Source organism: Cucurbita maxima, unplaced genomic scaffold (genome assembly GCF_002738345.1).
Source record: "Cucurbita maxima cultivar Rimu unplaced genomic scaffold, Cmax_1.0 Cma_Scf00002, whole genome shotgun sequence".
In the NCBI taxonomy this organism is placed as follows: Eukaryota; Viridiplantae; Streptophyta; class Magnoliopsida; order Cucurbitales; family Cucurbitaceae; genus Cucurbita; species Cucurbita maxima.
This window is the reverse complement of record NW_019272018.1, coordinates 1,279,266-1,290,938: the sequence shown is the minus strand read 5'-3', so window position 1 is coordinate 1,290,938 and position 11,673 is coordinate 1,279,266. Positions and strand designations below refer to the sequence as shown.

General features: G+C 38.0%; 2 protein-coding genes across 2 annotated transcripts; both read left to right on the top strand.

The window, feature by feature from the left end:
- The first annotated feature begins 449 nt into the window (after positions 1 to 449).
- Positions 450 to 1,488, top strand: LOC111470188 (NAD-dependent protein deacetylase HST1-like). The gene has a single exon (XM_023115719.1). The coding sequence runs from the start codon at positions 630 to 632 to the stop codon at positions 1,230 to 1,232; it is 603 nt and encodes a 200-aa protein (XP_022971487.1). The 5' UTR covers positions 450 to 629; the 3' UTR covers positions 1,233 to 1,488.
- A 1,352-nt stretch (positions 1,489 to 2,840) lies between these two features.
- LOC111496758 (DNA replication licensing factor MCM4-like) lies at positions 2,841 to 11,603 on the top strand. Its single transcript, XM_023147260.1, has 16 exons — positions 2,841 to 2,996; positions 3,086 to 3,704; positions 3,803 to 3,931; positions 4,045 to 4,126; positions 8,329 to 8,512; positions 8,657 to 8,809; positions 8,882 to 9,094; positions 9,183 to 9,281; positions 9,597 to 9,757; positions 10,011 to 10,107; positions 10,193 to 10,354; positions 10,512 to 10,592; positions 10,669 to 10,747; positions 10,846 to 10,982; positions 11,069 to 11,122; positions 11,214 to 11,603. Exons 1-16 carry the CDS (start codon positions 2,850 to 2,852, stop codon positions 11,286 to 11,288), a joined length of 2,472 nt encoding a protein of 823 aa, XP_023003028.1. The 5' UTR covers positions 2,841 to 2,849; the 3' UTR covers positions 11,289 to 11,603.
- The last annotated feature ends 70 nt before the right edge of the window (positions 11,604 to 11,673 follow it).

The window sequence follows — 11,673 nt, the reverse complement described above, 5'->3', positions numbered from 1 at the left end:
CAGTATATTTCTTTATTTATTTTTTTTAAGTTTCAATTTGATCTATTTTTAATTTAACCTCTAAATGTTAAAATTATCTAATAAGAAATTTATTTAGATTGCTATATTTTTTCTTATTTCTCTCAAATCTATAAAACGAAATTGATAAAAAAAAAAAAAAAAAAGTTCACGATTTTTTTCTGTTCATGTACTAAAAATTATATAATTTTATCATTAATCAATTTTAATATTTATGGAGGAACTATATTTAAAACCTTTTAATTATTATGAACTAAAACTTATATTTAGCATTTTGTTAATTAAAATTAAATAAATATAAAAGTAAATAAGTAAAATTCAAACTTTGTTTTTCAGAAGGAAATTTCAGCGAAAAAAAAGAAAGAAAAGAAAAGAAAAATAACTGATGGGTAAAGACCAAAGTGGTCTGCACGGAAGGTTGGAGCCCAAGTTACTCCACGTGGCAGCCATTCATTGGAGTCTGCACGTCAAATCATGTGAGCGCCTCTTGGGACCTCATAAATTTCTACCCCTTATATTTACAGACAATTCTGCTGGAAAAAAAAAAAAAAAAAAAACTGCAAACAATTATCGGATCAAATTTCACAGAGAGAAAATCAGATCGATATTTGATGGAAGCCCTTTCTGGAGCAGCCTCTTCATCTTCATCTTCATCGTCTGTTGAATTCGTGTTTCACGATGATTTAGAGTATGAATTTGTTGAAGAAGTCGAACGCCTTTCGAACTGGGAGTTGCTCGATGCTTCAGATGCGGATTTCGAAATAGATGGAAATGGAGATGAGCGGGAAGAAGAAGAAGAAGAAGAAGCGGAAAATTGCAGCGTTGATGTCCTAGTTCCTAAGGATCTTCGAGGGAAGCGTGTTGTAGCGATGCCGATTTCTTCTCTTGTTGAGGAGCGAATCGATGGTCCCTTCGATGATGTTTATTTGCTTCAGAATCAGGTGGAAGACGGTTTCGCGTACGGCTGCAACAATCTGGAGGAGGATGAATCCGACGACGATGTCGTTGATGATGATGATGATGGCGATGAGTGCGATTTGGACGACGAACTCGTTCCGTGGTCCGTTAGTGACAAACTCGGACGGCAGAGGATGAGGAAATTAGGGAAAAGAGGATTTACGAGGATGTATAATTCAAAGAGATCGCCGTTTTTGTTCACCAAGCCTGGATGTGTCCGCGGTAAGCACGGACTCGGATTGAAGCACAGTTCTTAGGACAAGAACATCTTCAAAAACGCGTCTGCTCCATCAAGTGCATTCCAGAAGGTAACCGAAACTAATTCCAATTTAGTTTACAAGTAAATAGATGTTGTAAAAAGAAAAATTAGTAGTTGCGTTTGCTGCAAGTAGAAGTAACTAGTTAATCTGTAAACCTAATTTGTTGGAATGGTTTCTGATGAACATCCACACTAACTTCCATATCATCTTTATCTTGTGTCCGTAAAATTTGTAAGATCAGACTTTCCTCATCTGTTTCTGTAGTAATCGTTACTTAAAGCTAGCTAACTATTTTGTAATTCAAAAACATATGAAAAGGATGCTATCATCGAGGCAAAAGGCGAGTAAAACATGTTCTTTAGAACTTTGAAACAACAGTTTAGCTAATTAGTTCTGATACATTATAATCACACAACTACATATGGTAAAACAAGAACATTACCATTATTTCTTTCATCCGGTGATTCCGATGAAGAGAAAAGGGAGGTTTCTATTTGATGGCGATAGTGTCGACCGGCGACGGTGTTGTTACATCGGTAGTCACCACTGTGGGCATTCTTCTCGTTGGTGTCATGGAAATTAGAGGTATGACTTGTGTGGCGGCATATCTAAACTTAACTTGAAATATCGAGAGTTTAACTGCTCACTAATAAGAACTTTTTATCACTCGCAACCAAAGTAGTCTATTAAGTCTCAAAATTAGGCTTTGATACTAAATGTAATGCTCGAAATTTATCATGTGGACTTGGGTATTTGACACGTGGAACACATTGTGGACTCCTAACAGTCAAGTGACAAGATAGATCGTCCAACTCATTCTAATATATCAAATGGTCTGATGAACCATGATTTTAACTTCCATGTGCTCCCGAACCTAAGAACTCCTTTCATGGATGCTACCTTTATAAATACATTGTCTCTTGTCTTGTACTCCATATTCTACGTTTTACATTATCAATGTTCTTGCCTTGAGATATTCGATCAATAAGGTAAGTCATATCCCCCTACCCGATAGCTATATGCAGTAAGCTCTTGTTGCATTTTGCTTACATTCCCATATAACACAAATTTTAATTTCTCAAATATTGCTTTCAAAACTCTCTTTCGAAATCTCTCTGCCTTATTTTCTAAAACAGTCTTCTTGAACCGAGGCCAAAGGCTTGAGCATACGTCGCTTGGCCGTAGGCGACGCAAGAACGAATAGGCTTAACTCACTTGTTGCTGAAAAGTGAGTGTCGCATAATCGCAAGTCCTCTACATCAAAGTGCGATCGTGACAAGCTAAATCTTACTTCCTCATAATGATTCTTTATCATCACCAAATAAAGGACGAGTTCGGTTGAACTTATTATTCAATAAAGGTTATTTGAGTTGAAAAACTTTACAACTTGAACAATTGAGTTGAGTCTAAAAAAATGTTTCCGGGTGGACGAAAACTCCCGTTATAAATTATATATTATTAAATTAAATGTATTTAGCAATTTTCTAAGTTACCCAATTAAAATTTAGGTTGTTGCTTAATTGAGAAACGTTCTTCATCAACCATCCACGCGAGTGATATGGGCTCCCGAGTTGGAAAGCCCAATAGGCCCAAAACAGGAATGGTCCATTCCATATGAAGCACCTCACAGTTTTGGCGGGAAGAAAGCTGTATGTTCCCGCCATGTCCCTTGGCTCACTGGCCATTTCTTCATCCCTCCGAATTTCACTGCTTCACTGTCCAGTAGCTATGGCGTCCGATTCTTCTCCAACTTCAATACAGGTCGGTATCTTTCTAAATAGTCGGCTAACTAGTCTACTTCGACGTGAATTGAACGTTTATTTCTCTATTTTCTGTTCTTCGTTTCGCAGGTCCGTCGAAGCCGTCGCCGCTCATCTACTCCTTCGGAATTTGCTACACCGCCGCGTCAACGATCTCGACTGGCCTCGTCGGAAACCTCCCCGACGGCTACGGAGCCGCGCTCGCGCCGGAAAGGTGGTGGACGAAGAGCGTCTGGTAGCCGAGCGACTCCGGTGGCTGCTACACCTACTTCAACGGATGATATTCCGCCGTCGACGGAGCCTGGCGATGGTGACGACATGGACGAGGACCATCCGACCTTTGTGTGGGGGACGAATATTAGTGTTGACGATGTTAAGGGAGCGATTATTCGGTTTTTGAGGCATTTCCGCGATTGTCAGGCGTCGCAGTCTGAGGGGGATTTTCATACCGAGGGAAAATACGCGGATGCAATCAAGCGGGTTCTTGAAATTGAAGGGGATTCGCTCGATGTGGATGCGCAGGATGTGTTCAATTACGATGCGGATTTATATACGAAGATGGTGAGGTATCCTCTCGAGGTTCTCGCAATTTTTGATATTGTTCTGATGGAAATGGTGCCCCAAATCAACCCATTGTTCGAAAAGCACATTCAAACTCGGATTTTCAATCTCAGAACTTCTACTTCAATGAGAAATCTTAACCCATCTGGTAATGTTTCTAACATTCAATTTCATTGATTTAGTTTTTGGTAGTTATCTCTACTCCATTAAACTGGGGTCTAAGACCAATTGGTTTTTTTTTATTAGATATTGAGAGGATGGTGTCACTGAAGGGAATGATTATACGGTGTAGTTCGATAATTCCTGAGATCAGAGAGGCGATATTTAGATGTCTTGTGTGTGGATACTACACTGACCCTGTAGCTATTGAGAGAGGTGAGTTTAAATTTCATTGGACTTATTCTTTCCTGTTTGCATGATTGGCCTTAAATGCTTGCTCAAATGAAGTTTTCTGTTTGTACTGACAATGGAGTCGATTAACTAATTAGGGCGAATATCTGAGCCCATTATATGCTTGAAGGAAGAGTGCCAAGCAAGGAACTCAATGACGCTGGTACACAACCGATGCAGGTAATCTGCTGCTAAGTTTGATGTCACTTTAATATGATTAGAAAACTGTACGTTGTGTCTTATCCAAACTATTAGTATGTACAATTTTTAGTAATATTTGCTTGCTAATTCCTTGCGCTTGTCAAAAGTGAAAAAGTTGATATATGTGTCAATAATATTTTGCAAGTATCTGTAGTTGTGACGGTTGGGAAAAGGGATAGTGAAAGAGATAAGAATAAATAGAATAGATGAATGCGCTTTATTATTGTCTACTGAATTTATGCAGAGGGTTACACAATTCCCGTATTTATAGCTTATACACTGGACCAAAAATAGTAAATCATCGAAATCTAGAAAAATTCAAATCTACTAACAATCTCCTCAGATCTTGGTAGTTTGAATATTTGAATCATATCTCAACTACTCTGAATCATATCTTTTTTAATACTTTGAATCATATCTCAACACTCCCCCTTGATTCAAAGTTGCAAATGCCAAGTAATCGTCTGAAGTAGCAAAACTTTTCTTTTGACAAAGCCTTGGTAAGTATGTCTGCTAGCTGTTCATCGGTGTTACAATATTTCAAGACAATTTCTTCGTCTGCAACAAGATCACGAATATAGTGATGTCGAAGTTCAATATGTTTTGTTCTACTGTGAAACGCTGGGTTCTTTGTCATAGAAATAGTTGCTTTATTATCACAAAATATCTTTGTTGCCCCTTTTTTCTCTTGTTGAAGATCAGCTAACATTCTTCTTAGCCAAATAGCTTGACACGCTGCTGAAGTTGCTGCAACATCTTCTGCTTCTGACGTTGACAACGCCACTGTTGCTTACTTCTTTGAGCTCCAAGTGATCGCTCCTGACCCTAAAGTGAAAACATTGGCTGAAATGCTTCGTCTATCATCTAATGATCTTGCCCAATCACTATTAGTGAATCCATATAGTTTGAAATTAGAGGATTTAGAATACCAAATTCCATACTCCATAGTTCCAGCAATGTAACGTAAGACTCTTTTTGCTGCTCCATAATGAACCTTTGAAGGATGTTGCATTAACTTAGAAATAATACCAACAGGAAATGCAATGTCGGGTCGTGTGTGAGTTAAATAAATTAATCCGCCAACCAAGCTCCTGAACCTTCTAGCATCTGTCATTTCTGCTCCATCATCATGTTGTAATTTCTCATTAATATTCATAGGTGTAGCTGCTTACAATTAAACATACCAAATTTACTCATAATATCTTTGACATATTTTCTTTGTGAAATAAAAATTCCATCCTCAACTTGATATACTTCAAGATCAAGAAAATAGTGTAATAGACCCATATCTGACATCTCAAATTCACTCATCATTTGAGACTTAAATTTATCCAAAAGAGAGTTAGAAGACAACATAGAGGCAAATAATGATGAAATCACTTTTATCTTCCTTCTTCACATATAAAGTAGGCTCATTCTCACTTCTCATGTATCTTTTCTTTTGAAAATACTCATCAATCTTGCTGTACCAAGCTCGAGGGGCCTGCTTTAATCCGTATAGTGCATTTCTCAACTTGTATGCCTTTGTTTCTTTGTTCTTCTTTATGAATTCTTCTGGTTGTGCTACATAAACCTCTTCTTGTAAATCTCCGTTAAGAAATGCTGACTTAACATCAAACTGATAAACCGGCCACTGCAATTCTGCTGCTAATGCTAGAATAGTTCTTACAGTTTCAAAACAAGCTACTGGAGAAGAAGTTTCTTCAAAATCTATACCTTGTTGTTGTGCATACCCTTTTGCTACAAGACGGGCATTATGTTTTTGTATACTTCCATCTGGTGTAAATTTTGTCTTGAACACCCATTTCAAATTGATTGCATTTTTTTCATTTGGTAAGTCAACCATCTTCCATGTTCCATTTTTCTCAATGGACTGCATCTCTTCTACCATGACTTTCTTCCACTCTTCTCTTTCAGCTGCTTCTTCATAACTCATAGGATCTGAAACAACAAGAGCAAATTGACATGATACATATATTAGTTAAAGATTTATACTTCTTTGGAGGTGTCTCATCCGAAAGTTCTTCAAGAGAAGAATCGCTGTCTAGTGATGCTGAAGATGATGAATTTGACACATTTTGTGTTGTAGTGGAGGCACTAGGAGATGTACTGGAGTTGACTCTTGTCTCTTCATTTGGGAAACTTCAACGGTAATCTTTTGCTGCCCCTGTTCTTTACTCCAATCCCAACTCACGTTTTTATTAAATATTACATCCCTTCTAACTAAAATCTTTTCACTGATGGGGTTGTATAATTTATATGCCATTGATTGAGTACAATAGCCAATGAAAATGCATTTTTCAGATTTTTCATCAAGCTTTTGACGAATTTGAGGATGTTTTAAAGCATAAGCAACACAACCAAAGATTCGTAAATGACTTACAGTTGGTTTCCTTCCATGCCATGCTTCATAAGGAGTTCGATTCATAACCTCCTTTGTTGGTGAGATGTTTAATAGATAAATAGATGTTGTTACGGCTTCTGCCCAAAATTGGTTTGGAAGTCTCCTTACTTATAACATACTTCTTGCCATCTCCACAATAGTTCGATTTTTTCGTTCAGCGATTCCATTTTGTTCTGGAGTGTAGGGAGCTGTTAATTCCCTTTGGATGCCCTCTTCTTCACAAAACAGATTGAACTCTTTAGATATGAACTTGCCACCTCTGTCTGTTCGAAGAACTTTAATGTGACAGCCACTTTGGTTCTCTACCATAGCTTTAAAAATCTGGAACTTCTGAAAAGTTTCTGACTTACGTTGTAGGAAGTAAACCCAGCTCATGCGACTATAATCATCAATGAATAGTAAAAAATATATACTCCCACCCAAGGACTTCGTTTGCATTGGCCCACATACATGAATTAGTTCTAGACAATGTGAAGCTCTTCTAGCTTTTCCAATAGGAAAGGACTTCCTAGTCTGCTTGCCATAAATGCATTCTTTACATAAATTAGTTGAGTCAATTCTTGGTAATCCGAAAACCATACCTTTATTCCTGAGTATTTTCAGGCTCTTCATATGAAGATGTCCATATCTGAGATGCCATAATGTTGAGTCATTTTTCGTACTAGCAGCAAAAGCAAAATCCTCCATGTTAGAAATACATCTTTCGTGCTATGGCCTGATTTCTTATGTGTAATGACACACGTGTTGTCATCAAATAGAACTAAATGTTCTCTGGTCATCAATTGTCCAACACTCAATAAATTATACCCTAAATGAGGTACAAATTGAATATTATCTAATTGTTTTATCTTACCATGACTGATTTTGACTTTCACTGTACCTTTTCCCTCAACTTGCATCTCTTTTGTGTTTCCAAGTTGCACCTTAATTTTTTGCGTCTCATCAAGCTCTTTGAATAAAGATTTGGCTTCTGTCATATGGTTCGAGCATCCGCTATCAACAAACCATAAGTCACCATTTTTTGGATTAGTATCCATGCACGCCATAAGTAGCTTTTCTTTTTCTTCTTCTTCATTCTCTGCTGCAAAATTCATTTGTTGATTTTTATACCAACAATCAGATTTTGTGTGCCCATACCTTCTGCAATGGTAACATTGTATGACATTCCTTTGTTCATTGAATTGTCTCTGTACATCACTTTTCCATCTACCCCTGTTATCATGACCACCATGGAAGCTGCGAAATTCTCCTCTTCTACCTGCTAAATTAATATTTTCTCTTTCGTTGTTTTCGTTGTTGGTTGTCTCCTTCACCTGTAGTGCCTTTTCTTCATTCCTTTTTGATGCTCTATTGATTCTTGCCTCTGGGCCTGAAGCGAGCCCATCAATTCCTCAACGGAGAGTATGGATAGATCCTTAGCTTCTTCTATGGCAGCCACCACATGGTCAAACTTTGGAGTCAAGCTTCTCAACACCTTTGCAACAATTGTTTCGTTTGAAATTTTCTCTCCATAGGTATGCATCTGACTGACTATTGCCATTGCTCTTGACAAAAAATCAGCAATTGATTCGCCATTCGTCATGAGTAGAGTTTCAAAATCACGTCTTAGAGATTGCAATTTCACTGTCATAACCTTTGAATCTCCTAGAAACTCTTTCTGTAGAATTGACCATTCCTGCTTTGATGTGGTTGCTGCTGCAATTCGTGAGAAGATAATCTCATGAACTGCTTGCTGAGTGAATAAAGCCTTGACATCGTTTTTCTTGGTTTCTCTTAGTCTCTCCTTTTCTTCTATTGTGGGTTCTAATACATCAACAAACTCGTGCTCCACCAAGTCCCATAGCTCCTGCAATCTGAGCAAGGTCTTCATCTTGATGGTCCACCACTCATATTTCTCACCATTAAAGATCGGTAACAACGGTGCAGAGGAAGAAAAGCCAGCTACTGCCATTTTTGTTTTGTGAAAGAAAATAATCACTCGCCCTCGCGTCGAACGAACTTGGCTCTGATATCAAAATTGTTGGAAAAAGGGATAGTGAAAGAGATAAGAATAGATAGAAAAGGTATGGATTTTTTGGCATTTATAGGTCTAAATTTCTTGACCATTCATACCTAAAGCACTCACCTTTTTGATTGAAATGCAGGTGGAAGAGTTGAAGGAACTCTCTAAAAAACCTGATATATATGACAGACTAACCAGGTCATTGGCACCTAATATTTGGGAGCTTGATGATGTAAAGAAGGGCCTTCTTTGCCAGGTATTTTTTTTTCTACGTCTCTACTTCTACCCTTTCTTGCCATATTCTGAGCGTTGATTTCTCTTTGTGCAGCTCTTTGGTGGGAGTGCTTTGAAATTGGCATCAGGTGCAAGCTTTCGTGGAGATATTAACATACTTCTTGTTGGTGATCCTGGAACCAGCAAGTCTCAGCTTCTCCAATACATACATAAACTGTCTCCCCGTGGCATTTACACCAGTGGAAGGGGTAGCTCTGCTGTTGGTTTGACTGCTTATGTCACCAAAGATCCTGAAACAGGGGAAACAGTATGATCTTACTGCATTTCATCGAATTTTCTTGACATCCAACTTGTTTGAACTGTGGATAACTTGTGCACATTGGGTTACTTTTTAGGTGTTGGAGAGCGGAGCCTTGGTTTTGAGTGACAGGGGCATATGCTGCATCGATGAATTTGACAAAATGTCTGAAAATGCAAGGAGCATGTTGCATGAGGTTGGTATGCTTTTGAGTTTTATTTCGAAATAGATGTATCTAAGTTCTATATGATTTGGTAGGCGATGAAAAAGCTGAGGACTTTTAAACTTTGGGGCTTGTATCTATTGCCTGTTTCCTTTTTTTCTTCTGTGAATATTTGTTCAGTGAAGGAAGAGCAGCATTTTACTCATTGCAATAGAATTTATATATGACACTGTTATTCTATACGTGAAAAAAATTCCCATCTTTGATGTTTCATCACTCATACTATTTTATCAATCCAACTAACTTATTTTGATGGTTTAAGTTTTAAATGCTTCTTGTACTTTCTAGGTGATGGAGCAACAAACCGTTTCAATAGCGAAGGCTGGAATTATTGCTTCCCTCAATGCCAGAACTTCAGTATTAGCTTGTGCAAATCCTAGTGGTTCACGTTATAACCCTCGTCTTTCTGTGATTGATAACATTCACCTTCCTCCTACTTTGTTATCTAGGTCAGTAAACACTGTTGATTCGTCAACCACATTATTTCTAGAACTTTGTATGCATGCACATCTAAATTCAGTACTGCTGAGCTGTTCTGTGATAAATTGTTCATATGTTTGGTACCATGAACTAAGGGTGTCGTGAACATAGTCACTAAACTGAACGAAACCTTGTAATGCTGAGAAATTATTTCAATCACATCTATGTTGGATTTCTGATGCAACTACTGACTGAAATTATTTTGGTTTATTGACTTCTCAGATTTGATTTGATCTATTTAATTCTGGATAAGGCTGATGAGCAAACAGATAGGCGCCTTGCTAAGCATATTGTCTCACTACACTTTGACAACCCAGAGGTTTGAGTAACTTGCAATTCTGGTCATATACTGGCTATTTAAATTGATTTGTCTTGTTCATCATTCAATTGCACTCCACTTGCAGGGCATTGAGCAGGATTTCTTGGACCTTCATACCTTGACTTCATATGTCAGCTATGCTAGGAAAAATATTCACCCGAAATTGTCAGATGAGGCAGCTGAAGAGTTGACTAGAGGCTATGTTGAACTGAGGAGGAGAGGAAACTTTCCAGGCAGTAGTAAAAAGGTACCTGCATTCAAATATATTCCAATGGAAGGAAATCTGATTGTGTTATCAAATTTTGTCCATTGTTTTATTTATGGGGAGAGAGGGAAAGAGGGAGGTCTTTTTTCTGACCTTTTCCTTTTCTTTGTTCAATTGAAATTTATCATTGAATCAACAGGTTATAACAGCTACTCCCCGGCAGATCGAGAGTTTAATACGTCTAAGCGAAGCCCTTGCTCGAATACGTTTCTCCGAATGGGTTAGTAAAGTTCTCTTTTTCCTTATTCATTATGGTTCATAGTTAGTATGACAGACTTAATTTCTAATGCATTCAGGTTGGAAAGGGTGATGTCCTTGAGGCTTTCCGCCTTCTTGAAGTCGCAATGCAACAGTCTGCAACAGATCATTCTACAGGTAGTTGTTTTGGCATGCCTCTAAATCTCTTTTGAATCCTATACAGTTTCACTTTCACATCTTAACTTCAATCTTCCTTCTTTGCAATAAACTTTCAGGAACTATTGACATGGATCTGATCACCACGGGAGTATCGGCAAGCGAAAGGATGCGAAGGGAGACTATATTATCGGCAACTCACAACATTATTATGGAGAAAATGCAGCTCGGAGGACCCTCCATGCGCCTGACAGAGGTGTGTTGTTTAACTTCTACTGTACGCAGAAACATTCGTAGTAAGTTGGAAGCTTTGTTTCTAAATACTTTCCAATTCTCCTGTAGTTACTGGATGAGCTGAAGAAACAGAATCCTGATAATGAAGTCCACCTCAACAATGTATGTTTCCTCTATCTAACAACCACAAATTGTCACATAATAGTTGATCGAATCGTGTTGATGATAATTATGCGTGTTTTCGACAATGCAGCTTAGGAATGCGGTGTCGACGCTTGCAAATGAAGGATTTGTAGCAATCCATGGTGATAGCATAAAGAGAATATGAGGGAGCGAGCTTGAAGAACATGTTTGGCAGTCTCCAAGTCAAAATGATGAAGAAGCCATGGGTAAACATCCTTACTAACTAGCCATTTTCTAACATCTCACTCAAATGGGTTATTCTTATTGTATAAAATGTCATGGTTCTTTTTCTTCCTTCCCTCTGTAACATTATTTAGCGGTGGGTTTAATCACTGTTAATATAGTTTTTACTGCACCTATTAACTTAACTTAGTAACACGTTCACCTATTCGAGACTGTTGTATATGTATGTAACCCTCCCATATAAGCTTATTTTGTCGATGGGACTTCCTTTTTCGCCCTTCCCGACATGCACCGTGTCTCTAAGTCAAATTGTTCATCAATTGCTTCAAATCCCCCAAAATTTGGAA